The 27,781-nt window shown below is 55.0% G+C and overlaps 2 protein-coding genes across 2 annotated transcripts in view; one reads left to right on the forward strand and one right to left on the reverse strand.

Moving 5' to 3' along the window:
- The first annotated feature begins 7,022 nt into the window (after positions 1-7,022).
- PSMD7 (proteasome 26S subunit, non-ATPase 7) lies at positions 7,023-10,747 on the forward strand. The gene is made up of 7 exons (XM_083870380.1): positions 7,023-7,180; positions 7,668-7,759; positions 8,018-8,110; positions 8,511-8,608; positions 8,876-8,956; positions 9,475-9,566; positions 10,263-10,747. Exons 1-7 carry the CDS (start codon positions 7,107-7,109, stop codon positions 10,699-10,701), a joined length of 969 nt encoding a protein of 322 aa, XP_083726506.1. The 5' UTR covers positions 7,023-7,106; the 3' UTR covers positions 10,702-10,747.
- Positions 10,748-11,314: 567 nt separating this feature from the next.
- The window catches only part of WWP2 (WW domain containing E3 ubiquitin protein ligase 2), a 32,336-nt gene continuing 15,869 nt past the window's right edge, over positions 11,315-27,781 (reverse strand). Inside the window, exons 8-24 of the mRNA XM_083870047.1 lie at positions 26,786-27,041; positions 22,555-22,644; positions 22,094-22,268; positions 19,374-19,428; positions 17,849-17,930; positions 17,486-17,614; positions 17,285-17,363; positions 17,092-17,163; positions 16,882-16,970; positions 15,722-15,881; positions 14,692-14,825; positions 14,468-14,608; positions 13,826-13,946; positions 13,469-13,573; positions 13,281-13,377; positions 12,438-12,510; positions 11,315-12,125 (exon numbers count right to left, since the gene is read on the reverse strand). Coding sequence (XP_083726173.1) covers positions 12,026-12,125; positions 12,438-12,510; positions 13,281-13,377; positions 13,469-13,573; positions 13,826-13,946; positions 14,468-14,608; positions 14,692-14,825; positions 15,722-15,881; positions 16,882-16,970; positions 17,092-17,163; positions 17,285-17,363; positions 17,486-17,614; positions 17,849-17,930; positions 19,374-19,428; positions 22,094-22,268; positions 22,555-22,644; positions 26,786-27,041 — 1,958 coding nt within the window. The 3' untranslated portion in view covers positions 11,315-12,025. The remainder of the gene's footprint in view (positions 12,126-12,437; positions 12,511-13,280; positions 13,378-13,468; positions 13,574-13,825; positions 13,947-14,467; positions 14,609-14,691; positions 14,826-15,721; positions 15,882-16,881; positions 16,971-17,091; positions 17,164-17,284; positions 17,364-17,485; positions 17,615-17,848; positions 17,931-19,373; positions 19,429-22,093; positions 22,269-22,554; positions 22,645-26,785; positions 27,042-27,781) is intronic.

The following is a 27,781-nucleotide window of genomic DNA, read 5'->3' on the forward strand; positions in this document are numbered from 1 at the left end:
CACCACCCATAACCTCCATCACAACATTCAAAAGTTACTCTTGATGACAAATGGAGCTTTGCAGGCACAACGTCCCCAATATCTGCCTGCAGTCTGAGCATGGAAATAAAAGAAATAAACCTAAGGAGATTTTATTCAGGGAGGAGAGGACCTCTTGCTTCACACAACCATTAAGAATTTTACAACCCAATCACATGGAGCTGCATGTAGAGAACGTGTTCCTTCTCCCTTCCAGCAGCCCTGATAAAGGAGCCTGGCTCCAGGCTGGAGGTGTTTCCTTCTGCTTCAGAGCTCAACTCTGCCTTTCTTCCTCCCACTGCCTTTCTGCAATCCCATGGAAAGCCATTGTTGTTAAACAGCAGTAAGTGTTACTCTCCCAGCAGTGTACACTAACAATAATTCAGCCCTGTGTCAGGGGAGGCTCTGTGTTCCTAGCTGAATTTATTTGAAAAAATAAAGTTTGTTCTTTTTCTCCAAGATCTTTTCCTTAAGCCAGCATGGAACTCTTGTAAAAGAAAAGTGCCTCTAAGTACCAACTACCCAAGGAACAGCCTTTTTATTTTTTTTTTTTTTTTTTATTCCTTGCTCACCATGACAACATAATAAATGAGCCCTGAGAGACTTGCAGTGCTTAACTATTTAAAATTGTGTATTTTATCTTTCACTGTAGGCTTCCAGACATAACATCCATGATCTATTTTTCAAACCCTCTTCAGTGTCTCGGAGTGAAATGCGCCAATTTTCACCTGCAATGGGCAATGATCAGAAGGACACCTTGAGCGGGGACTCTGGTAACACTTTACAGAACTACTCTTACAGTATTTTTTGTGATCTATTAATAATTACTCGCTCCTGTAAAAGAAAGGCAACAAGGCAATAGTTTCACCATCTGCTTTTTCCATTTTTTGTTTGGAATTCTGCTGGATGGCTCTGTATTCTTTCATACATGACTAATAGGAAAGATACAAGACTAATAGGAAACACAACTGCAACTTCACTTAGGGTTGGTTTCAGTTAACAGATGGGCTTTAAACTATCCAACATAAAAGCATTCATTTCAGAAAAACTGACCCCAAAACTGCTTCATAAAATGAAGTATTTCCATTTTTTTTTTCTCCTCAAAGCTTTAGGATCTTTCATGACACTACAGTATAAGAGGCCCCTGGGTTAAAAAAAAAAAAAAAAAAAAAAATAGCACACACACACTTACAATGTCTGACCTTAAATATCTGAGACTAAAGGCTTTGCAATAAAAGTATCAACAGTAACACACACGGCTCTACAAAAAGCCTCCAAGACCACAGCTTTTTCCTTGCTAAATTTCGAGTGCCAACAAAAAAAATTACAGCAAAGAGATCTCCAAAATCCCTTTTTTGGGTCAGGTGAAGCTCTGGTTTTGCAGCAGCCACAGAGCAGCTGTGGTGGGACTTCCCTGTGGGTCAGTAACTCCTCTGAGCATCCAGGGATGGGCACAGAACCCCAGTGACAGGGCTGGGGCAGCAGCTCCTCTCCTGCCTCCAAACTCCTGCATGAAGAGTGGAAAACTGCTGGTCCCACGGTGTTGGGAAAGATGGGACAGGAAGGACTCATGGATATGATTGTCTGGTAAGAAATACTGGAGGTGTAAAAGCTGTGAGTGAAATAGAAATGAAGGGCAGCTCTGAGATGTGATCATGGCAGGGAGAAGGACGGGGATGAGCTGGAGATGGGTGGAAGGACAGAAAACAAAAGGAGTCAGGAATGTCACCTTTCCACTCTGCCAAAGGCATCAGGGAGAAAACAGATAAGAAAAGTCTCTTTAGAGTTTAGAATATAGGATGACATGGTAATATAGTAGTTCTTATAAGCTGCATGCAAAGTTTGTAGGTTTTGTATCTTGCACCGGTTGGTCACTGTAAATTAGAATATTCAACACAAAAAAAAGATATAATGTATTGTAACAAGGTCCTCGCTCTCTTGCTTTTTACCTCTTCTCCACTCCCTCTCTTACTTCTCCTCTCTCTTCCCCTCTCTCTCTCTTGCTCCTGCTTTTCCCCCACGCTTTTTCCACCCTCTTTTCCCTACTCTCTTGCGCTCTCTCTTCCCCCTGCTCTTACCCTATTCTACCCCTTAGTTCTCTTCTACCCTCTCTCTCTCTTTGGGGTTCCCTCCAGCCCAGGCTGGGGCTGAAGGCAAAGCCCTTTTAACCCACAGCCCTGCAATAAACCCATGTATTCTAGAACATCCCAGCTCTGCAGAGTTCCTTGTCCCTGCTGTCCAGGGATGCTCCTACACCACACACCTCCAGGGCTGCTGGAGATTTACCCGACATTAACAACAGCTTTGTTGGAGAAGGTTTGGAGCGGGTTTAGTGGGAGCTGTCCCTGCCCAGTGTGGTACCACCTTCAATCCCAGCCAGGCTCAACACCTGGGAGGCTTTTCCATCCTCCCTCTTCCCCCGGCTCTGCCTCCAGCCCAGCCCAGCCCGCAGCAGCTTCACACAGCTTTACATTTACAATTAAAGATGTTCAGAATTACACTCTATAACATTCTTTACAACGTGGTTCTCTATCTCTGTCCCAAAGGTGCCAGTGCAGCTCCCCGGACACTGAGAGTGATGGGGCTCCCAGGAATTCCAGGCAGAGCCCGCAGGTGGCGGCATTTCCGTGTGGAAAAACCAGAATTTTCATTTTATAGTCACTGTACAGTGAGCCTGAGCCCGCTGGTGACAGCAGAGATTGTCCCCATCAGCTCCTCTCCCCGGGCAGTGCCCACACAGGCAGCAGCATCTCCCTCTGCACCACAATCCCAAATTTTCTCTCCATTTTTGTGAAGGAGCAGCATCCCAAAAGTCACCAAAGCACGAGTTTTGAACCAGAGGAAGAGAGTGGAGCTTTCCAAATTTCACTGCACCCCTCGAGCATGGCTCTTCATTCTGAATACTTTTATTACTTCCTAACCAGAATTCTCTGAGCTTTGCAGAGAGGTATAAAATCACTCAAGAAATAATAAAAAAATAACGCCAAACAAAACTCCTCGAAACCCTGTAGTTAAAAAAAACGCTGTTAAAATTTCATACGAGAATTAACAATGGAGAAAAGTTAGCAAATAAGGCTAAGTAGAAAGTAAGTTCCTGTGTTTCCAACAGTGGTTTTTGCCAGATGCATCATCACATCTGCATGTGAGCGATTTTTCATTATTTATAAATGCAGGAACAGGAACACGGCCAAGCTACAAACCAAGGAGTCCAACACACATTAAAAAAAAAATAAATAAAAAAATAAAAAATAAAAAATAAAAGCAGGGAATGTGTCTTGGTTATAGAACAAAAGAATTCATTTTATCACTTGGCTTTAGCACTGGAGAAAATGGCTCCTGGTGCGCTGAACCCCGTGATGAATGTGCCCCCTCCAGATCTTTATTGCCCCTGTAAATCACCGCACTGACAGCACTTAATAAGAAAGCTTTGGAGTGGGTTTGAAGTTTTGCTTTGTACAAATAAAATCTCATATTAAAGAATTTGCTAGTCCTCAAGGTGTGGAAAAATAAGTATGACTAGAACCTGTTGTGCTTGCTCTTTTTAACTGTTTGTTTCCAGTATTATTTTTTTTTAAATCACTTTGTAGCAAAGGGACCAGAATAACATAAGGAAAATGGCCAGTATTAAAATAAAATATTAGAGTCAGGACTTAGTTATTAAACCCCCATATTTCTGATGTTTCTATACCCTGTGATGTGTGGACAGGGCAACAAAATCAGAGGCACAGAATCCAAAACATTAAATCTCTTCCATGGTGTGATATGGCATGTTGACAACACTCCTGGTTTTTAACTAAAGCAAGAGAGGATTGGACATCCACAGTTGTGGGTCAGAATTGCACCCTTTGAGAGAGGACAGGATTATCTGAGTCACCTGCTGCCCCCCAGGTGGGAACAAAAGGCTTTAAATCCCTTGGCAGCAACTGCAACAATATTCACAGATGGTGTCAGTAACGACTTCTGCATAGATATACAAATATATATATATTTATATATTTATATGTTTATACACACACAGGTTTGGTCAAGCACCCTATAGGGAAACAGAGAAATAAACTACTACAACACAAATATTTAAAGTTCATATCAGAAAGTGAATAGACTCGTTTATAATTACAGATTTAATCGTTTGCTTTAGAGATGACGTTCTAGAACTGATATTTGAGGGGGGAAATGGCTATTTGGTGTTCAGAAGCAAAGTGCAGCTTAGCTCAGGCCATCAGGCACTGACAGACGGTGTCAGCACATCACTGAATTACCCTTTAACCAAAATAAACCACGATTCATGTGGTGGTGGTGGCTTTCTGTTCTGCTCCCATGGCTTGTGTTTTCCTTGCTCAGTTCCAGGCAGCATCATTCCCTCTAAACCAGTTTATGGCACACCCTGGCTGAGGAAATCTTAACAGGAAACTACAGTTATTTGGACAAAGCTAGGTGTATTTATAGGGAAATAAATGTATTTCCTGTTCAAACTGGGAGCACGAAGGTATTATGTGACAGACCATCAACAGGTCTGGAGGAAGTCCAGCCTCTCCTGACAGATAAAACACATTGGAGAAGGCACCTCTAGGAAAATACACACTATGGACAAGGTCTGTGGGTGTGGGGAAAATAAAGGAAGGCTTTTCCCTAAAAACAAACCCAACTGGTATTAAAGGAGAACATTAGTAAGAGTCCTTTAGGATTAGGACCCAAAGTATCAGGTATCAATCTTTCCCAGCTGTACGGATCTTTCCATGGATCGTTTTTTGCCTCTCAGCACTGGAAAGAACATTTGCAGACTCCTCAATTCTCTGATTAAACACCACACCGCCTCTGCCCGCTGATTAACATTGTGATAATCCCAAACCCAGGGGGCTGGGGAGGGCAGGAACTGCGATCCCCATTTCCCTCTTTGTGCCACAACACCAACACCCCAAACTCCCTCAACACAATCCAGAGAATCCAACTCCGAATGTGGCGAATTCCAGAGTCATTTCAATAAAAAGCCGCAACAGGTCATTAAAAATGGTCCTTAATTGTGTCTGCTTTGCTCTCCATGCTGGTCCCGCCAGGGCTGGAACCCTGCAGGGGTCTGAGCACTGCTCTGGGAGTCCTGAGGTGTCTCTGTCACTACTGGGGACAGTCCCTTGTCCCTCTGTCCCCCATCCATCCATCCATCCATCCATCCCTCCATCCATCCCTCCATCCATCCATCCATCCATCCATCCATCCATCCCTCCATCCATCCATCCCTCCATCCATCCATCCCTCCATCCATCCCTCCATCCATCTCCTGGAGCTGTAACAGCCCTGAGGTGTCCCTGTCACCCCTGGGGACAATCCCCTGTCCCTCTGTCCCCTTGCTGTCCCCTCACCATGATTTAACAACTCTAATTCCTTAGTTAACGATGTCAAAGGTTTTTAGGGAATTGACCGTATTTCACCAATGATATATTTCTTCTCGATGACAGAGTGGTTAAAATGATTTTTTTTTAAAACCAAGACAGCAAAATAAAGCAGTAATAAAATCAATAAAAGGTGCTTAAAACATTCCTTCTATTAGGTAATGGCATTTAAAATATCCGTAGCTTGTAATGGCACTTAGGATATGCCCGAAAATCAATGGGCTAAATTACTTATTGAACTAGTTAATTTGAACATTGAGTTTTATATGTATATTGATAAAACAAGCGACAAGAACTCCTGGCTGTGCTCGAATTCCACGGTCAGATATCTCCCTCTGCTGGGAAAAACCTCGGAAAACTCCACTAGAGGCTCCTTTTTTCTTTTTTCTTTCTTCTTTTTTTTTTTTTTTTCTCTTTTTTTTCTTTCTTTTCTTTTCTTTTCTTTCTTTCTTTTTTTTTTCTTTCTTTTTCTTTTCTTTTTTTTCTTTTCTTTTTTTTTCTTTTTCCCCCCTTTTTTCCCCTTTTTTCCCCTTTTTTTTCCTTTTCTTTTCTTTTTTTTTCTTTTTTTTTTAAGCAGGGACATTAAAGGATGTAACAACTGAAAACTCCACGAGAGATCTCAGACTCTGCAAATTATTGCTGTTTTTGCCAAAATCTCCCAAGTTTTACAGTGCTGAACAGCTCCACAAAACCTTCAGTTCCACCCAAAATACCATTTGGCATTTTGAAACACCAAAATATTACCACTATAGACAGAAATGTACATAAACTCTGTTGGAACAGCGTAAAAAAAAGAGGGGCTATAATTAAAAAAACTTAAGTTTTTTAGTGCTTTAAAAACTGTGAGATCACCTTTGACAACTTTGATATTTTATTTTTCATGTTAGTGACTCCTCTGTGTAGACTCTGAAGTAACAGCCTCAGGTAACACTTTTTTCTTTTTTTTTTTTTACTTTTTTTTTTCCATAGAAATAAAGTGTGAAACACAAGTTCTGTGTCTTTTTTTGACAAGTTTTTGCTCCTGAGGTGCAAAAACCCTTTTCCAAAGCCGGGGACACTCAGGGGAGGGACAGAGGGAAATGAGAGGAAAATACGGGGAAAAAAAAAAAAAAAAAAAAGAGGGAAGGGGAAAGAGGGGGTTTTAAAAAGCGGGGGAAGAAAAAGGGGGGAGAGGAGTAAAACAGAGAGGAAAAAGAGGGAAAAGGGGAGTAAAATGAAGAAAAGGGGAGGATGAAAGAGGCGGGGCAAGGGCGGGGCCATCGCTGAGGGCCGCCCATTTCCCGCCCATTTCCCGCCTCGGGGCGGAGCTACGTCACAGCCCCAAGATGGCGGCGACACCTTCCCAAGATGGCGGTGCTACCGTCCCAAGATGGCGGCGTTACCTTCTCAGCATGGCGGGCGTTACCTTCTCATCATGTCTGCTTTACTCTCTCAGCATGGCAGCCTTCCCCCCTCAGCATGTCGGCTTTACCCCCTCAGCATGGCGGCTTTACCGTCTCATAATGACGATTGTCACGTCCCGGTGTGTCTCATTCCCCCCAAAGATGGCGAGTGGACCTTCCCAAGATGGCGGCTGCCCCGCCCCGTTGTGCCGGCCCCGCCCCGCGCGGTGCAGGCCGGGCCGGGGGCGGGCGGAGGCGCGGGGCCTGGTGCGGGCGGTGGGAGCGAGCGGGGCCGGGCCGGGCAGGGCAGGAGGGCGCCATGCCGGAGCTGGCCGTGGACAGGGTGGTCGTGCACCCGCTGGTGCTGCTCAGCGTCGTGGATCACTTCAACAGGTGCGGCCGGGCGGGAGCGGCCCCGCGGCGCTGAGTCACGGCCGGGCCGGGCCGGGAGCGGGGCCCTGGAGGAGCCCGGCGGGGCGGGAGGGCCGCAGGGTGGTGGGTCTCGGTCCTTCCAGCACCCTGGGGGATTTGAGGTAGTTCCTCTCCTTCCCGCTGCTGCCCAGCGGGTTTAGAGGCAAAATAAAGCCCCAAATCCCGGGAGGCGCCGAGCCCGCGGCGGGCGGCGCTGGGGCCGGTCCCTGCCCGCTGTTCGCAGCCGCTTTGGGGTCTCGTCCCCCCCGAGGGACACGGGCCCGTCCCCGGGGACAGGCTTCGGTTCCCAGGGCACCAAACGCCCCTTTGCGGCTGTAAACACAAGCCGTGATAACACAGTAATAACCCTCCTCTGTTCCACCCCCGCTGTGCCGCCCCCGACACGGGCTGGGCGTCCCCTCTCCCTCCTCCCCTTTGTGCAGGGACTGATAATCGTTTTTCCTTTTAGAATAGGAAAAGTGGGCAATCAGAAGCGAGTGGTCGGGGTGCTGCTGGGCTCCTGGCAGAAGAAGATCCTGGATGTGTCCAACAGTTTTGCAGGTGAGTTCGGGTGTCCTGTGCTCCTCCAGAGCCACTGAATTATTTAGTGGGTGGATTGTGTTGAGGTTTTTGAAGAAACCCTTGGTCCATCCATGTTCAAATCACCCCATACCCAATGTCAACACCCCTAAGTAAACCTCACTCTCCTTTAGCAAAAATATCTCTCCTTTAGCAGCCAAAAATTCCCAAACCCAGACATTTTGATAAACGTTTTAATTCAGGCAGTTGGATTTTTAAAGGCTGATGTTTTATCCCCAGTTCCTTTTGATGAGGATGACAAGGATGACACCGTGTGGTTCCTGGACCATGACTACCTGGAGAACATGTATGGGATGTTTAAGAAGGTCAATGGTGAGTTTTCTGACTCCCCAAAACTTTGAGGGCTGTGGAAAAGGGAATTCCCATTAATCACAGAATCCTTAAGGTTGGAAAAGACCTGTAAGATTGTGGAGTCCATTATCAGCCACACCACTGTGCTCTCCACTGGCTGTGTCCCACACCCAGGCAGTTTTGAACCCTTCAGGGATGTCAGAGGTGCAGGCTGTGGGACCCTGAGAGTGACACAATTAACAGAAGCTGTTAATTACCCAGAAAAGCTGTGGGTCAGTAACTGTGATGAGTCACTGTGGTCACTGCTCCACCAGGGCCTTGTAATCCTCCACACAGATCAGGCACTCACCCTCCAGCAGCCCAGCCTGTGCCCAGGGCTCTCCCCGTGTTCTGACCCCAAATCCTTTGTGCTTTTGCTCAGCCAGAGAAAGAATCGTGGGCTGGTACCACACGGGCCCCAAGCTGCACAAGAACGACATCGCCATCAACGAGCTGATGAAGAGATACTGCCCCAACTCTGTAAGTGGGGCCACTTTGGGCTTCTTCTTCTCTCTCTTTCCCTAAAAAGGAAGTCTTGTACCCCACCTCTTTTGCTGGTGACACAGCGTGGTGGTGTAAAGTGATTGAGGAACTGGGATCAGCAGTTCCTTGAGTCATTGTCTGGGTGTCTGAGGTTACCCCTCTGAGCAGCCTCGTGCTGGTGCTGGGGAGGGAAGACCTGCCTTGGGTATTTTTTTCCTATTCCTTGACTGAAATCCAGTTTTCTGCACGTTTTTTCTCCCAAAGGTGCTGGTGATCATTGATGTGAAGCCAAAGGACCTGGGGCTGCCCACAGAAGCCTACATCTCCGTGGAGGAGGTTCATGATGTGAGTGTCCACTCTGTGAAGTGTCACAGGCACAGCTGGGAGCACCTGGAGGTGGCACTTGTGGCTGTCACTGGTGCAGGTGCTCCCAGCTCTTCCCAGTCACTGTGGGCCTGCCCTGAGCAGCTCACTCCTCACTGAGCCCCGTGCAGACAAACAACACCCAGCACTGAGTCACTCTAATTGTTGCATTTAAATTCATTCTGGATGCACAGAAAATATTGGATCTTTTTGGGGCCTTCACTACAGAGCAGGAGCTGCTCTCCCAAAATGCAATGAGGTTGGATCAGGGAAGAGAGAAATAATTGTGATATTTAGAATTTCCATTTCTCCCCCCTGGGCACAGCCCAGCAAGATGCAGAAATGGGAAGTTACCCAGAGCAGGAGAGATTTGCTGGGGCAGTCAGTGACACTGATTAAATCAAGGGCAGCCCAGCTGCAGCTGTCAGATCCCCTGTGGGCTGTTGGGGCTGCTGTTCCCCTTTCCTCAGTGCCATTCCCATGTGTGTGTGTCCCTGTAGGATGGCACCCCCACCTCCAAGACCTTCGAGCACGTCACGAGCGAGATCGGGGCCGAGGAGGCCGAGGAAGTGGGTGTGGAGCACCTGCTGAGGTGAGTCAGGGCAGCTCCTCAGGGTGGTCCCAGTTGTTGTGGTTTGAAAGCAAAACCAGTGAGAGGCTCCAAGTCAGAGATACAATTTAATAAGAAGAAAGGTAAAAAGGTAAAAATAAAATCAATGCAATAACACAAAGGAGCACTGACAGAGTCAGAACACACCCTGAGCAGGGTGGTGGGAGCAGTCCAGGTGAGGGGCTCTTCCTGAAGCAGTGATCCCACAGAAAGGTCTGGGAGCTCTGCTCCTCTGGGATTCCAGTGGCTCAGGGCTGCTTGTCCTGTCCCAAATCCCAGATTCTCTCCAGGTGGGAATGCTTGGCTCCTCCCCCTGGGCATTGGGAGCATCTCCCAATGGGATGAGGAGTCGTGCAGTGGCTCCTTGATGGCCCATTAAACAGAGAGAGCTCCTGGAGGGAGTTCCCTGTGAGTCCTGGGCCAGGCATTGATGGGCCATGAGCAGAAGAGCCCAACACTAGAGTGCTGCCCCACTTGGTTTCAACAGTTCATGAAGATGGTGATAGAATAAATACTCTGTGTACATCCTACACTGCAACCCAGGACACCAGTGCTACTGCCTGAGGGGCACCTCACACACCTCCTCCAGTCCTGGATCCCGTCAGCTCTGGGCTGGAAAGGGCCCAGGGGGCAGTGCCCAGCACAGCAGGCTCTAACCCCATCCCCTCTGCCCCCCAGGGACATCAAGGACACCACGGTGGGCACCCTGTCCCAGCGCATCACCAACCAGGTCCATGGCCTCAAGGGACTCAACTCCAAACTTCTGGATGTCAGGAGCTACCTAGAGAAAGTGGCCCTGGGCAAACTCCCCATCAACCACCAGATCATCTACCACCTCCAGGATGTCTTTAACCTGCTCCCTGACGTGAACCTGCAGGAGTTTGTCAAGGCCTTTTACCTGAAGACCAACGACCAGATGGTGGTGGTGTACCTGGCCTCGCTGATCCGCTCCGTGGTGGCCCTGCACAACCTCATCAACAACAAGATTGCCAACAGGGATGCAGAGAAGAAGGAAGGACAGGAAAAGGAAGAAAGTAAAAAGGAGAGAAAAGATGAGAAGGACAAGGACAAGGAGAAGAGCGATGGCAAGAAAGAGGAGAAAAAGGAGAAAAAGTAAAAGGTGTAGTTTTTTTATTTGTAAATTAAAAATCTTGTAAACTAAATGCCTGGTGGTGGGTCTTCTATGTTGTGCTCAGCACTCTGCTCCTCCTCACCCAGGCAGGGTTGAGGGGAGCCCTGTGGAGGCATTTGATTTGATTTGATAATATTTTATACAGCACTTTTCCCTTCCCCAGAGTGTCTTTGGGGGTGTTGAGGCCTCAGCTCCCTCACACTCTGAGCATATTCCCATGTTCCAGGGCTACTGCTTTTGCCCTTAGCCAATTTTGTGCACCACAGCCCTCCCTGTGTTTAGTGTCTCTGTGCCCCAGCCCTCGGGGTGTGGCACAGCTGGGATGTTGTCACTGCTGTCACAGCTCTGTGACTCCCTGGGGACAGCACTGGTGGCCCTGTCACCCCTGGCGAGGACCAGGCAGCTCCGGGGGCTGCAGGAGGCTCTGGGGCCATCACCACTGAGAGCAGGCAGGGACAAATCCAGGGGAATGGTGATCCCAGTGCTGGGCTCCGGATCCATGATGGCCCTGCACAGACCCCGCCCTGGGGACACCCGGGGAGCCGGGACACGCGGGGGTCCAGCACAGGCACAACCTCGGCAGCTGCTTTGTCCTTTATTGCACACCAAGCCGCGGGGGCGGGCGGGGCCGGCCCTCCCCAGCCCGGAGCCTTGCAGGGCCCGTCTCCAGAGGGTCCCATCTCCAGAGGACACAGACACGCCCCACCTGTCCCCGCACACACGGAGGGGACAGAAGTGACATCCAGGTGATGGTGGAGCCTGTCCGGCAGCAGAGGGAGCACAGGAGTGTGGGCAGCACCCAGGATCCCAGCCAAGGGGCTGCTGTGGGGCACCAGCCCCGAGCAGGAACCGCATCACTTAAATACAACTGCCCAGGGGCCACGGGCTGCACAGCGGGACACGCTCAGCTGGGCTCTGGCCTGGGAAGGGGCTGTGCTGGTGCACAAGAGCCCCTCAAAAGCATCATCTTGGGGGTCCCTGTCACCGTTGCTGAACGCTGGGTGCAGGATGGGGCTCAGAAGTCAATCTGAGAGCCACTTTCCCCCTCACTTGCCATGAAAAGGCATGAAAGAAAACATGACGGGGAAGAAGAGCCTCTACCAAACACATAACTGTGTCTGCTGGGGAGCCTAGGGAACCCCAGTGCCCCCTGTGCCAAGCCCTTGTGTCCTCCTCTCCATCAGCCCTCGGATTTCCTCAGGGAGGGAAGCACAGCCCCGTTCCTCGCCCAGGAACAAGAGCTGCAGTGTCCGTAGGGGCCTGTGCACATCTCGGCCAGGCTGGGCCCTGGGAAGGCCCCACAGCTCCATCACTCCTGTCCAAACCCTTCTGTCTCCTCGATGGCGTAAAGCAGCTTCTCCTTCAGCTGTTCATAGCTCTTGTAGGGAGGGAGATCCAGGCGGTTGAAGCTGGGGAGAGAGAGGGGAGGCTGGGCCAGGCCAGGAATAGGAACAGGAACCCACCCCTGGGATGGAGAGCCCCTGCAGCCCCACAGAGCCCCCCCTGCAGCCCCACAGAGCCCTCCCTGCAGCCCCACAGAGCTCCCCCTGCAGCCCCACAGAGCCCTCCCTGCAGCCCCACAGAGCTCCTGCAGCCCCACAGAGCTCCCCCTGCAGCCCCACAGAGCCCCCCCTGCAGCCCCACAGAGCTCCTGCAGCCCCACAGAGCTCCCCCTGCAGCCCCACAGAGCCCTCCCTGTCCCCTCAGTGACAGTGACTTACCACGTGTGGCTCCGTGGCAGCCACGTCTCTTTGCCAACTTTATCGATGCAGAACTTCTGGGGGCCGTTGCTGCCTGTTAAGGATGAGCACAGCAAAGCTCTTTACAAGAGCAGGAGCTGGGAAAGAAACCCCTCCCACACACACTGAAATCCAGCATCATGGCCCTACAGTCCCAGGGTCACACAGGGCAGAAATCCACGGCAGCAACCCCTGCCTGTTTGCAGAGAGGATGTTCAAAAAATAAAGGAGAAAGCAAAAAGCACAGAGGGGCGAGAGCACCATCTCTGAGCACAATGGTTTCATAGCAAGTGCTAAAACTTACTGATCTCTAAACCCTCAGGATTGTGCAAGTCCATCCAAGAGTTTTAAAGGACCTGGCATAGGAAGTCTGAGTCACTGAGTGGCTCTTTAACACATTGGGAACGCTGGAGAAGGTCCAGGGGGTGGAAAAAGCTAATAGGCCGGCAAGAAAACTGAGTGGGTTAAGCAGGCTCGTTGGCCTGACACGAGTGCCAGGAAAGGCAGGGAAAGGCTGGTATAGGCCCCAAAAAGCAGTAAATTAAAGGATGAGTGGAACCACACTGTGGTTTTCTCAAAAAGAGGCTTTGTCGCACAAGAATCAAAATTGAATCAGAAATCCAATCTCATTGAGACTGAGATCACAAACCAGCCCGAGTTTAGTTAACTTTGGCGGGATGGTCACAGCCAAAGAACGTGTCTGGAAAGGACACAACACCAAATGGGATCCCTGTGCTCAGACCTCACTGAGCTGCTGTGTGTGGGGACAGGGACAGGGACAGGGACAGGAACAGGGAGGTGGCACCCCTGGCCCCCAGGACACACCAATGAGCTCAGCAAAGCCCCCGACGGGCAGGCGGCACGTCCCCGTCACAAACTGCAGCAGCCGGATCCTCTTCTCATTGTCCATCTCTTTAACCACCTGCAGCAGGAAGGAAGGCAGCAGCTGAGTGGGACCCCAGTCCCATCCTGCAGGATGAGCACCCCACGCCCCTGGCTGGGCCCAGACTGACCTGCCAGAACCACTGGATCTGTTTGCTGTTCTTGGTGTAATGCCTGTAGATGGTGTTTTTCTGCCAGTCGTTCATGTCGATCTCCTGCATCCCGCACAGCATCAGCTGGGGACAGGGGACACTCAGCAGGGGACAGACAGGGCCCTGTGCCCATGCTCTGATCACCAACCCCTCTGGTGCCAGCACTGAGGTGTCTGGGATGAATTCCTCCCATCCAACAGGATGTTCTCTTGCCAATGGACCCAACGAGCCACCCCCAGACCCAACACCCAGGGCTGTACCCTCATCAGCCTCATCAGAGTGTGAGCAGGGTCACCACGTGCCATTTTCCATCCACATTCCCAGGAGCCAGCTCACCTCCAGCTCCTTCTCATCAAAGTAGCGCAGCCACTCCAGTGGCACCACCTCGTTGAAGCCGTCCAGGAACGCCTTGGTCTGCTCCTCCACGCCCCGTGTGAACCTCCAGTCTGTCAGCAGCCTGGGGAGGCAGAGGGGTGGGCACGGGGCCAGCACTGCTGGCCTGGCACGGGGAAACCCCAGGATCCCTCCCACCAGCAGGGAGGGCCCCGGGAGTGTGGGGAATGGCAGAGGGGCTCCCTCAAAGCACCAAGACTCCCCTCAGTTCCCACTGGTGGGTTTCTGTCTCTGCCCCCAAAACCCATGAGCAGCACTCAGCCCCGAGAGCAGCCTTAGGAGCTCCAGGGGTGCAAACCACATCCCCTGGCTGGAGCTGAGCTGGCCCTGGCAGCCCCCAGGCAGGCAGGGGGAACAGCCATGGGACGGGAGAGCAGCCTCAGCCTCTCTCCCCTCTCCTTTTTCCTGAAAGTACTGGCAGCTGCCCAGCCCGCAGCAATCCAGACCGCAGCGGAGCTCGGCCGGCCGCGCCAGCCCGGGCCTGTCACAGGCCACGTAGCCCAGGGAAGAGGCCACGTCCCAGCCCTGGGGTCCCTCCCCTGCTGGGGGCGGGTGCCTGGCGGGACCCTCGGGACAGGCACTCACATGATGTACTCCTCCTTGTTCTCCTCCGTCACACGGATGCTCTCGCCGCCCTCCTTCAGCTCGTGGGTGGTCACCTTGCCCAGGATCTCCATGTCCTGGATGAAGTACAGCTCCAGGCCACACTCCTCCAGGCTGTTCTCCCTGCGGGGACACCGGGATGTGACTCCTGAGGGAGGAGCAGCAGCGAGGGGAGAGCTCTGCAGGAGGGAGTGCAGGGCACCCACTTGGTCCAGACGATGGAGTTGTAGAACTCGGGGTCGATGGACTCCAGGTCCTTCAGCGTCGGGCGCTTGTTCAGCATCCGTTTGTAGAAGGGCAGCGTGAAGCCCGTGTCGATGAACTTCCCATGGTACAGAGCCTGTGGGGGGACACCAGCTCACAGGGGACCCTGGGGCAACACAGTGCTCCACCTGGGCCAGAGGGGACTCATTCAGGGGTTCCTGAGCTGTGGTACCTGCTCCTGGCTGGCACACATGGAGGGGAAGGGTGTGCTGCCCCAACAGCACTTCCCAGGCCGGGTGGGCTGCAGCCCCTCTCCCCCCTCACCACAAATTCCACTGCATCTCCCTCTCCCCTCACAGCTCTATTAAGAGCACTTGTTTAAACAGAGCTGTGCTGTGGCTTCCCTGAATCCCTGGCTTCCAGGAGCCCCGAGGCAAAGGCAGCCAAAAATAATGCAGACGCTTGTCTAGAACGGCCCAGCGGTGAGTAATAGTCTGGGGTTTTATTGGTATCCTGCGGGGCGGGGCAGGGCAGGACAGGACAGCGGGGCCGGGGCTGCCCCCGCACACACCCCGGGGGCTGCGGGCCAGGGACCCTTCCCCGGGGGGCTCAGGAGCCCCACAGCCCCCCTGCCAGCCCGGGGCACGCCGGCCTTGAGCAATCCCAGACAAACGGGAGGAGCTGCTCTGCAGCTTGGGCAGCTGGAAAATCTCACACTGCTGGGACTAAAAATAGTCCCTGGAGCTGCAGACCCGACAGCACCTGGGGTGACAGCCAAAGAGCCAGAGCCATCTATCCCCACCACAACTCCTGGGAAACCAGGTCTCCTCTGGCCCCACAGCCATTCCACGGATTTAAAATGCATCACCCTACAGCAGCCCATTGAAGGCCCATCTCCCCCTGCCCCACACGTGGGCAGGAAGGGGCTCAGGGAGGGCAGCAGTGGCACAGGGAGCTGGGCCTTGCCCTGCTGACCCCCTGTCCCTGCTCCCCACGGGGACACAGAGCCCTGGTGGCAGCCCCAGCTCTCACCATGGCGATGAAGCGGCCGATGAAGCGGAAGTAGGTGAGGTGGTCGGGGTTGATGGAGGAGGCAGGGTTGATCTGCAGGCAGTAGTTGTTCTTGCCCGCATACTCGAAGAGGCAGTACATGGGGTTGAGCACCTCGTGGGACAGCAGGAAGAACCACTCCCTGGGATGAGACAAGGGGAACACGGTGACAAACAGCTCGGGGAGAGGACAGTGTGTGTCCCTGCACCAAGTGGGTGCTCAGCAGGTGCTGGGCACTGGTGTGACTGGGTGAGGGTGTTGCCCTCCCCGGGGTGCTGTGTGGGGTTTGTGAAGTGTTTCTGGAGACACCAGCCTGCTTCAGGCCCTGCTCAGAGCATCAGGAACCTCAGCAAGTGCCACACACAGTCCCAGCTGGGCTGTCCCACACATACACAGCCCCAGTGCACCCACACACGCTGCCCTGGGAGCCCCACACCAGGCCTGGCACAGCACCATCCTGGCTTGGCTGCCCTGGCCGTGCAGGCAGACAGGAATCCTCAGACGTGGAGGCAGCCCCGGCATCCCGTCCGTGGTTCTACCCTGTGGTAGAACAGCATGACGTAACCTACCATAGGGTAAAACCACTGGCAGGACACGGAGAGAGCTGGAGCAGGAGCAGGAGCTGGGGCAGCAGCCCCACAAAGGGCAGCAGGAGAGTGTGGGGTGGCAGCAGGGACAGGCCAACCCAGCTCCAAGGAGATGGCCCAGGTGAGCCAGAGGGGGCTCACAGGGACACAGGACCCCCTCCAGCCAAGCCACAGCCCGTGCCCTGTGGTAACATCATCCCGGGGCAGCAGCACAACTGCAGCAACCACATCACACCCTGTCTGCCCTGGCACAACCTGACTGTCTAGGAACACCAGGGCCTGTTTGCTGCATGGAGATGAGGCCACTCAGTGATCACCCCCACAACTCGGGGCAGCAGGGGAGCCCCAGCTGGGTGTTCTCACTGCCAGGACAGGCCAGTGCAATGCTTTCAGAGTGTTCCACCACTCCTAAAACCCAGTTTCCCACTTGAATGCCCCTGGACTCCTCTACTGAAGGGCTGGGAGCCCTGAGTGCAGCTGCCTTATGCCTGTGCTGCCCACAGGGTACAGGGCAGAGGGAGGGCACGGCCCTGTGGCCCAGCACACCACACTCACCTGGCAATGCCACCGTAGTCCAGGCCCTCCTCCCCTCGCATGATGATGTACAGCCGGCGCCGCAGGTCGTACGGCTTCATGTTCATGATCTGGGGACCAGCAGGGCAGTGTCACCATGGCTGGGGCTGGCTCCCCTCCTGAGGGCCAGCCCCACTCCTCAGGGCCAGCCCCACACTCCTGCCCGTTCCCTTGGCCCCAGCACCCCTGTACCTGCTGGAAGGAGTCCTCAAAGAGCGTCTGCCGAGACACACTGATCTTCACGTGGCTGGGCAGGGCATTAGACTGCAGGCAGGGCAAAAGCACAAAAGCACGGGGCTGTGTGAGGCTGGCACGGCTCCCCTCACCCACCCCTGCCCACAGGGCTCAGGGCACCCACACAGCTGCCCACAGCTGCTCTACTCACGTGGCAGAGGAAGCGGAACTGGTGGTACTTCCAGCGAAAGCTCCGGTCGTACGCGCCCGGGGAGCCGCCGTGTTTGCTCCTGCCAAAGCAGCAGGGCCTCGTCACACCCCCTGCCCTGAGCAGCCCCCAGCACCAGCGGGGTGCAGCTCTCCTCTGTGTCAGAGCCCACACGAGCCCCCAGTCCCCCTGTTTGGGGCTTACCCAGACTCGAAGCCCGGGCGCGGGTCCTTGAAGGTGGTGGTGCGGGTGTTGTGGTCCACAAAGTACCGCACGCTCTCGTTGGTGTATTTCATCTCCCAGCCCGGCGGCAGTGGTGGCTCCTGGATCATCCTGCTGGCACGGGAGGGCTCACCAGACAGGCCCTCAGGCAGTCCCCCCCTCAACTACAGCTCTGTGCCAGGCCAAAGGAAGGATTCATGGCATGGGACAGTGAGTGACTGTTCACACCCGGCCACGGCACTGTCAGAGCTTCACTCTCCATCTGTGGGACACACGGCCCCAGGGCAGGCCATGTCCCTGGAGAATTGCACCTTCCCAAGCCCTGCTCCCCCCACAGCCCCCTACCCCTGTGTGCGAGGGTCTTCCCACTGCGTGGTCCGGGTGTTGTGGTTCACGTAATACACTCGCCCATTGTCCTGTCTCTTCTCTAGGAGAAAAGGGAGAGGAAGTGTTAGCTGGAGCCCTGGGAACAGCCCTCCCTTTCGCAGCTCACAGGAAATTTGTCAGCTCCCCCATCCCACCTCCCTGGCTCATTTGGAGAAGGCAGGATAAACCCCACATTCCTCCCGTGTGCCCGAGCTGCCTCAGCCTGGCAGTGCCAGTGGGCAGGAGGTGCCAGGGCACAGGCCAGCACTGCCACTGCACTGTCACTGCACTGCCAGGCCACACACCCTCCTGGCACACACACAGCTCCTTCTGGGACACACACCAGTATCCCTCCACACGGATCCACAGGTGCTTTCCCAAACTCCCTGCATGGCTTTGCTCCAGTGCACACGTGTGTGAGCACACATACTCTCCCTGTGCTGCACACAGGCACTAAACAGCTCCACCACACACCCCAGCCAGCCCTGCACACACCCCCTGCCTCCCCAGCACTGTGTGTGCCCTGCACCTCCTCCTCCTCCATGCACTGCCCAGCCCTGCACCCTGCACTGCAGGCAGGGACACCTTGTCACCTCCCTGTCACCCTTCTGCCCAGTGCCAGCCCCTTGCTCCATCTCACTCCTGGACTGTGGGCAGCAGCCCCCAAATGATGGCCAGGACTGCATCCACCCCAGGGATCCCATCCATCCTGGGGACCCTCACCCTGGGGCGCTCAGGCCCAGGCAGAGCTGTGCCTCCCCAGCTGGCACTGGGATGGGTCTCTTCTCCTTGCTGATGGGAGGTGGGACACCCAGCAAGGGCTCCACCACCACCCCCATCAAGGCACTCTGCCCCTGCAGACTGCCTGAGCAGCCTTGGCCCCTCTGTCCTGCCCCAAGCTCCCAGAGTTTTACCCCTTCTCCTGCTCTCCTTGGCACAACCCAGCCCAGCTGCACCCACAGCCATCCCAGCCTGCCCTGTCCAGGGATGCTCCCGCCATGGAGGGGATCTCTCTGCTCTGGGGGTGGTACAGGGACTTCTCAAAATGTCCCAGCACACAATGCCTGGGCCATGTGGGCAAGAGCAGCTCTGCTCCTGCCAGCTCCCAGCCCTGCCCCAGACCCAGGCAGAGCATCCCAGGAGGCAGCACAGGACAGATCCCTGTCACCAGAAGGGTCCAGGGACAAGCAAGGACTTCAATCCCCAATCTGGGGATCTTCCCCAGTCCCAAGAACAATCTCAAGCACTTCTGCATTCAGCAGCTGAGAGAGGCTGGGAACTCCTCCAGGAAAAAAGGGGGAAAAGAGCTGAATTTCACACAGGAGATGGTGCCAGTCACAGGCAGGCTCAGCCCCAGGGGCAGCCGAGCACAGGGAGGGCTGGAGCCACCCTTCACCCTTCCCAGCAGTGCCAGGGATGGGAGCAGGGACAGGCAGGGCGCTGCTGAGGGTGACACAGTGTCCCCTGGGCCATGCAGGGACAGGTGAGGCAGTGCAGTACTTACCCCAGCCGGGAGGAAGGGGCCCCAGAGGATCATTGTCCGACGGGGCTCCGGAGGACTAGAGACAACAGAGAGAGCAAAAACACGGAATAAACCCCAGAGCTGGGATGGCTGGGAGGAGCAGAGCACAGAGGTGAGCTGGCCACTTCCACTCTCCTCTCCTTGGCTCACAGCTCCCAGGGAAGTAAAAAAAAAAATTTGCACACTCAAGGGGGTTAAAAAAAGAAACAATAAAAAAAAAATCTAAAAAATTTTTAAAAAAATTAAAAAAAAAATAAAAAAAAAATAAAAAGGCAAAAGCAAATTTTTTAAAAAGAAAGAAAAAAAGGAGAAAAAAAAAGCCCAAAAGCTCAGCCTAGGCAGGGCTGGGGCAGGCACAGGGGCTGAGCTGGCCGAGGGCAGCAGGATGGGACAGCCGAGGGCTCCGGACGTGCTCGGCTGCTCGGCGTCCCCTCCACATACACCTCCAGCCTCCTCCAAGAACCACACACAAGAGGGGAAAAAATATCGCAGGCCTTTCCAATGAAATCATTCCCACAAGCGCTGTCCACGCCCCGCGCTTCCTGGCGGGATGTTGGCCCCCTCCTCCACGGGCAGGGCCGGGGTGCGGGATGCTCTGCCCAGCCCAGCCCCGCACAAAGCCCCTTTTCTCCCCCAAAGCCCCTTTTCTCCCCCCTATCCTGCCCCACACCGGCCCCCTGGCCATGGAGGGTCCCCGGGCTCCAGGGCAGGAAGGGGGCTGGGAGTGCTTTGAATGGTAAATAAGAAACGTTACCCAAAAGGTAAAACCACATCTGCTGGAGGGGGCTGTGTCCCAGCTCCCCGCTCCGGGATGGATCAGCCTGAGCCCAGGGAATGCCACCCGCAGCCAGACCCGGCTGGAACTGGGGGCAGCCCCGGCCCCAGAAAGGCACCAAACCCTGGCTGGGCAGAGCTCAGGGCAGCCCAGCACAGGCTGTGCCCCTCGGAGCTCTGTCCCCTGTACCACCCCCTGTGCCAGGACTGGCACAGCTCAGACCTGGGGCAGTGTCCATCCCTCCCTCCCCACCGGGACAGGGACACACACACACACACACACACACACACAGCCCAGTGGTGTCCAGGGGTATCACCTCACTGCCACCCCCAAATAGGTTATTAAGCTACCAGGGCAGAAATCCGGGCAGTGCCTACAGCCCCTGGGAACAGCCCGGCCCCTGTGCCAGAGACCCTTGGTGCAAAGGATGCAGCACTGGGGCAGTGCTGGGAGAGTGGTCCCTGTCTTCACCAGAGCCCCCAAACTGTGCCTTTCCCAGGCTCTGCCCCACTGCTCATCACCCCCTGACTGCCCCCTCCAGCAGGGAGGGCACAGGGATGCTGGAGGCTGGGGCAAGGCAAAGCAGAAAACCCCTGTGGGGCAGGAGGCAGAGCAGGAGCCATCACTGCTGGCAGCAGAGCTCGAAACAAAAAGTACAATCGTTTCATCAGGCTAAATTTGGAGGCCGGGTCCCTCCCTCGGCAGAGCGCAGCCAGGGCGAGTCGCACGGCCTGGAGCAGCTCCAGGGCTGGAGCTGGCAGGAGAGAGGGATGGGCTGAGCCCTGGGGCACGGAGAGACTGAGCCCTCCCCGGGAGACCCTCCACCAGGCTCTGGTGCAGCACAGGAGTGGGGGTCCAGTCCTGACACCCAGGGAGGGACAGGCAGGGGGAGAAAGGGGCTGAGCTGCCCCGGGAGCAGCCCCGTTGTGTCCCACACAGAATGGACTTTGCACTACATCCCCTCCCAGAGAGCAGCCCAGCTCCTCGATGGAGCCCTGAGCTCACTCCAGTCCCAGCTGGGACTCTTGGCTTTCTCTGAGGAGATGAAAGTCAATGAGAAGTTGGTCCCTGTACCACCTCTCCACAGCTGTTCACCTGCCTGTGGCATGAGTGCAGTTTCACCACTGCACAGGGCTGGACCACTGCTCCAGGAGGCAGAACTGCCCCAACCTGGCCCTGGCCCAAGCACTGCCCTCCCTGCAGCCCAGGCCACCAGCACTGCTCAGGTCAGCAGAGGTGCTCACCTCCCACAGCCAGGTCCAGACCCACAGCAGAGCTATGGCTGTGACAGGTGTGCTCCCTGCCCAGGAAAAGCATGGTTGAGACCATTCCCTGAGCAAGGAAACCAAACCAGGCCCAAACCAGGAACGAGGGGAAGCAGCAGAAGAAGCAGGAGGGTGCTGGCCAAGTCCAGCTCATTCCCTGCACTCTCTGGTCCCTGCAGTCCTCTCCACTTGTACCCCAGGCCTGCAGCTCCTGCTGCACCCAGGACACAACCACACTGTCCTCAGCCCAACAGAGACCTGGGGAGAGACCAGCTCAGGCCCCAGAGCCTCCTGTCCTGCTACAGACCAGAGGTGAGAACTGGCCCATGGCTCCACCAGCTCCCAGAGCAGGCTCTGCAGCCCCACAGCCCAGCAGCAAGACTTGTCTGATGAGAGCCACAGGAGAATGTGTGGCTGACCACACTGGCACTGGAGAGACACCTCCCACCACCCTTCAGGGCCATGCAGGCTGGTTTATAAAAAGCCAGTCACTCCCCCAAGGCCTCTGCAGGCAGCTGAGGAGTCTGTGAGCTCCCATGCAGGCACTGCTCTGAGCTGGCACAGACCCCACACAGCCCAGCCAGCGCCTTCCCACATTCCACAGCTCCTGGGCAGCCCCGGGGAGACCAGCAGGAGCCAGGTGAGACCCCAGCAGCTCTCACCTGGTACAGGAACCTCTGGCTGAACTGCTGCATGGCCCCTTGCAGCTGGTTGCGCTGCGACTGCCACTGCTCGTAGTTGCGGACGTACTCGGCCGTGGGGCGCTGCCACGTGGTGGTCCTCGTGTTGTGGTCCACGTAGTAGTACCTGCCCCGAGGATCCACGCGCTTCTCCCACCTGGAAGCACCCAAGGAAGCTGTCACTGTGTGTGTCACGCTACCTGGCAGGTCCTGACACCCTCAGCTATGCCCAGCTCCAGCACAACCACTGCTCTCACACCTGAACGGGCTCTTTTGGACAAGGACCCACCAGGAGGAAGCACAAAGGATGAGTAACTGTTGGAGGAGCTCCTGCAAGGGCACACGAAGCCTGACAGGATGCTGGGACACCAGGATGCCATGAACATCCCTCCAAGATAGCAAACCTCCAACTGAGGCAAGGCCCAGAGCCCCCAGCCCCTTACCCTGGGGGAAGGGGTCTCTCCCACGTCGTGGTCTTGTTGTTGTGGTCTACATAGTAGACTCTACCATTGGGCAGCTCCCTCTGTTCCCACCTGCAATGAAAATAAAATCATGAGGCAGGTGATATTCACTGGCACCAAGAAGATCCAGAGAGCTGCCCCTGGTGGGGCAGGGAGCCCAGCCCCTCACATCCTCAGCACTCCAACCTTTATTTGAAGGTCTGGGTGGCAGCTACTGGGGCTCCTAGATGGAGACTGGGAGAGGGGCTGCAGTGCTCTGCTTCCTCAACAGGCACAACTGGAGCATAAACTCCTAATTTCCCCCAGAAAGGTCGGCATAGGATTTCACACAGGGTCAATTTTATGCCCTGTGTTTCTGATGTTTTTGTTTGGTTTCTCTTAATCCATCTTCAAAGGGGAGTGTTTGAGCTGGGGCTGGGGCTGGGATCTCTCCCTGGCAGCCCCGGGCTGGCTGCTGACAGCTACAGCTTCAACACGTGTGTGGCCACAGCACAGGGGCCGGGGTGGCCCTGAGGACAGCCCAGGTGACAGCAGGCCTGGCTCTGCAGGGCCACACTGCAGCCATTCTCTGTGTGAATTCATTCATGAATTTACCCTGGCAAAGGTAAATGCTCTGTGGAGCCCGTGCTTTCTTGTCAGCTTTTATCCTGCAGCAGAGGAGGCGAGCCAGCAGCTGCTGACAGATAAAGTGTTCTCCTGACACACTTCTGCTCCCACAGGCCTCTCTCCCCATTCAATCATCTGTCTCAATTAATCACCACAAAAAGCTCTAGGAAATTAATACACCAGCTTCTGTGTGACAGCAAGGGAGGCAGCCCAGGCTGGCAGGGAGCAGCCCTGGGGATGGAGCTGCTCTGAGTGCTGGTGCCCCATGGCCTGGGCTCACTCCAGCTCAGCCCCACAGTTCCAGGGACAGCAAAACACCATCAGTGACCTCGGCATGGCCACAGTCCTGCAGTGACACAGCTCAGCTGCATTGCAGCCTCTGAGGAGCCAATGCAACACCTGCACATGTGGCTTCCAGTCAACACCACTGGATCTTGCTCCTCCCTGGAACAGGCCAGAGACACCAGTGGGTCTCCCTGAGGGACCTGCTGTGCCCCTGCACCATAAGGGTGAGGAACTGCCAACCCTGACACTGCCCAGATTCCTGCTCACAAACCAAGAACTTGGTGCTTTGTGAGCATAAAATCATCAGGACAGGTAAAACAAGAGTGAAATCTCTAAAGAGGAAATCAGCACAGCTGGGATGTCCTAAGACACGAGCAGGTCTGCCCCATGAGAGGGATGGCAGAATGTGCCCAGGCATTTTTAGGGCAGTGGAATTGCCCTGGGCAGCTCCTCCAGTCTCATTAACATCAGATTCTCTGATCCATACAGCTCTGAGGACTTGGAAGGTACCATTCCTGTGGCCACAGAGACCAGAATTCCCATGATGAGAATTCCTCCAGGTTTCTGGATCCCTCTGGGTGCACTCATGACAACATAGAGCCACCTGGGACTGGATAGAGCTGCTGGTGGTGGCAGCTACTGCCTGGTGTCCACTGTCCCCACCTCACCCACCCCTGTAAAAACACTGATGAGCTCACAAACTCCTCATCAGCAGGTCCTGGATGATGTGAGGAGTCAATCTGCCGAGGGCTGGCTTGCCCTGAGTCACCACCAGTGGGGATGAACCATGGTTACTGCTGCCACACAGAGATGGGGACACTGGGGACAACCCAGCCTTGCTCAGACCACCTTCCCCAGCTCCACACAGCCCCCAGCACGGGAGATCCATGTTTTTGGGAGTGCTGGATGGTGGGAGCTCTCCCCACAAGCACCACACTGCAACCACAAAGCACCCAACATGCCAGTCCCTGCCAGCTCTCCACAGGCTCACGATGGCCAGGGATGCAGGGAGCCACAGGCACTGGGAAGTGGCAGAGCTGAGGCAACCCTGCAGTCCAAACAAAACGCCCTCCTTACGTAAGAAACCACAGCCCCGTGGGCTCTGCCAGGCAGCATAAAGCACCTCTTTGTGTGGGCAAGACAGTGCTGCACACCCCCAGTGCAGCCTGTCCCCGCACAGGACTATCCCTGACAGGATCCAGATGCAGGAGCAAGCAGCCCCCTCCCCTCCCTGCACTGTCCATCCCCTTGGAAAGGCCAGCAGGGGAGCTGGGACCCCCCAGGCACCACACACACTCCTGGCTCTGCAGGGAAACACTGCCCAGAGGATGTGAAGGAGGTTTTGGGCACTGCTGGGGCTGGAATTGCTCAGAACTCCTTCCAGCCCTCTCCAGCCCCTAGGACAGACTCCCAGCTGTGTGAGGGATGCCTTTGAGCCGCCACACCTGGTGCAGATGTTGAGACACAGAGATCTGGGCACAGCAAATGGCTCAGGATCCCTACATGAACCCAACTGTCTGTCACAGCCCAGAACGAGCAGGGAGGCTGAGGCCACCCTCCAGAGGATGAATTGAGTGCTCCCCACGCTCCCAGGGAAGGAAGGAGACACTCAGAGCACAGGGCAGGGCTCAGGAGGGACGTGCCTGGCAGCTCTGCAGGGGATGCTGCTCCTGGAGTGGCAGAGCAGGAGTTGTCCCCACGGGCCCTGCAGTGCTCTCACAGCCATCCCAGCAAGGGGCTGTCCTGCATCCCCATCTCCCAAGCTGGGCCCCAAACCACCAGTCAGAATAATTCCGTGGTGAGGTGAGGCCGCCAAAAACCAGCCTCCCTGGAACAGGGCTCAAGAGAGCTCCAGAAGCTCATTTACACCACCCCAGGGACACAGCCTTGTGCAATCCCAGCTCAGCAAATCCCCCTTAGCCCAGGACCTGCTCTGGCAGCTCTCTGGAAGGGCTCACACCGTGGAGACCTTGATGGATTCAACTCTCTGTTCTCCTTCATCCGGGGAGCCCTTGATCTCTGCTCTCCCCCTGCCCAGGCCAGCACAGCTCACACTGCCCTCTTTCCCCCTAGAGATCCCATGGCCAGCACAGGAAGGTGCTAATCAAAGGTGTCTCCAGAGATGCAGATTCCAGGAGCACAGCCTGGAGACTGCCTCACTACCCATTCAATTTTCCTCTCCATCCATCTCCCAAAGCACAACGGCTTTATCCCCCTCCCTGCTCCAACACTCCCAATTCTCTGGTGTGTGAGTTCCACAGGGAGCTGGGCAAGGAGGACATGGCCACCTCTCCAGCTGGCTGGGCCAGGTAAACCCAGCCTGGTGTGTCTTAGAAAGCAGTGCCTGCAGCCTCTGGAATCCTGAGGTATCTGCAGGCTTCCCCACCCCAGCAAAGAAACAACAGCCTGTTTCCAGCCCCAGGTGGGGAAAAGGAGACCTTCAGTCTACCTGGTAGGAGCAGAAAGGAGCATAAGCTCTGGCTGGAATAAAGGCCTTTTTGAGAGCCCTGGACTTTTCCAGCTGCCTGGAAACAGGAAGCGCCCAGGCCAGGAGAACAGAAACCCTCACACACGGGTATAAAGGCACAGTGAGCCGTTAACCCTAATTACCTGTGACTGACACGCGAGCGGGGCCCTGACCTTCCAGGCATCGCCTCAGCCAAAGCAAAATAAACAGCTCCCTTCATCCCAAACACAGGCCATTTCACCCCCCGCCCAGAACTGGAGGGGTCTGACACACAATGCAGCTGCAGCACACTGGGGCTGAGCCCAGACCCCAATTGCTGCCCCCCACCCCGAGCCAGCAGCTCCCACTCCTCTCCAGCCCCTTCCCAACATCCCCTGGAGGAGGAGGAGGATGAGCAGCATCCACACCAGGGAGAATGAGCACCACTACTCGAGGGTCCTGCCCCCTGTCCCCAGCAGTGGCCAGTGCCTCTGTGGTGTCCCCAGAGCATGTCCTGCTTAGGAGGAGCTCCCCTGTGAAAATCCACATTCAGACTCCTGGGTTTTCCTCTGACTGCCCCCTTGATCAGCCCTGTGAGAGCAGAGGGTTCTGCTCAGAGATGCCACCCACTGTTTAGTGCCCCAAACACCCAGCAGGCACAGGCCAGACCCCAGAGCAGACAGGCAGGACAGGGAGCACTGCCAGACAAGGGGCACAGGATCCCCAGCATCTGCCCCAGGCTTTCCCTGCTCTGCTGAGCACCAGCATCTCCAGCAGCTCCCAGGGCAGCACTTTCCCTCCCTCCAACAGCCTCTGCATCCCAGCAGTGCCCCAGGTGGTTCCTGTCCCCCTCCCCAAGGCCCCAGCAGAGCTTACCCGGGGGGCAGAGCATCCAGGGCGAGCACGGCTGCCCGGGCTGGGGGGGCACTGGTGCCTGAAGGCGTCTCCTCTGCCTCTCTGGAGCTGCTCAGGCCAGGAAGGGCAGGAGCAGAGGAGCCATCAGCTGTGCTGGGGGCTGCAGGGCTGGGACCCACCGCTGGCCTGTCCTCGTCCGTGTCCACGGCACCCGCGGCGTCCCCGGGCACTGCAAGGGCACAGGGCAGGGTCAGCACCAGGGAGGGGGACAAGGTCACTGATCTTCCTGAGAAGCAGAGCACGGGGTGGGTGACTGGGACACTCTCAGCACTCCCAGCCTGCAGCAAAAGCAGCTCCTGCCTCACCCAGACTCCTCTGGGAGCCACTGCCATCGCCTCCATCCTGAGACAGAATTAGAAGTTGCTTTGCATTTGTGCCCAGGGGTCTCTTCTGCCACTGGAAACACGCTGCATCCCTGATGGGAACTTGAGGAATGAGCTCCAGAACAGGGGGTACAGCATCTCCCCTGAGGCAGAGTGAAACCCAGGCTCCACAAGTCAACAGCACTGGAAAGGGATAAATGTTGCTGGATTCCATGGAACTTTTGGAAAAGGGTAGAGACAGAGCAAAGGAAAACTACAAAAAATATATATATATCTAAAAAACAAAGAACCACAAAAAAAAGCCCCCAAAACCAACTGGTGAGGAGGAAAATGCAGAAAAAAAAAAATGAAAGGGAATTTGTTAGAGGAATATTTATTAGATAGCCAAAACCCTAGACCTGGCAGCCCAGCTGAGGAGAACCTTTGGTACAAGACATCCTGGCTGGAGTGGTAAAGCAAAAGTTTTATAAAAACCCCCAAACGAGGAACAAAGTAAGGGATGCAGACAGCAAGGGATGCAGACAGATTTCCATGAGATGGAGCTGAGAAACATAAGAAACTGTAAGGGAATCCCAAATATTTAGAAGCATTGTAGGAGAAAGCAGTATAAACCCTCATGGAAGGGAGACTGAAG

The sequence above is a fragment of the Zosterops lateralis genome (genome assembly GCF_965231275.1).
Source record: "Zosterops lateralis genome assembly, chromosome: 12".
Lineage (NCBI taxonomy): Eukaryota > Metazoa > Chordata > Aves > Passeriformes > Zosteropidae > Zosterops > Zosterops lateralis.

Coding starts and splice junctions, on each gene's coding strand:
- PSMD7 (XM_083870380.1), top strand. CDS start 7,107: ATGCCGGAGCTGGCCGTGGACAGGGTGGTCGTGCACCCGCTGGTGCTG. Junction 7,181..7,667: donor GTCGTGGATCACTTCAACAG/GTGCGGCCGGGC, acceptor TTTTCCTTTTAG/AATAGGAAAAGTGGGCAATC. Junction 8,111..8,510: donor GATGTTTAAGAAGGTCAATG/GTGAGTTTTCTG, acceptor GCTTTTGCTCAG/CCAGAGAAAGAATCGTGGGC.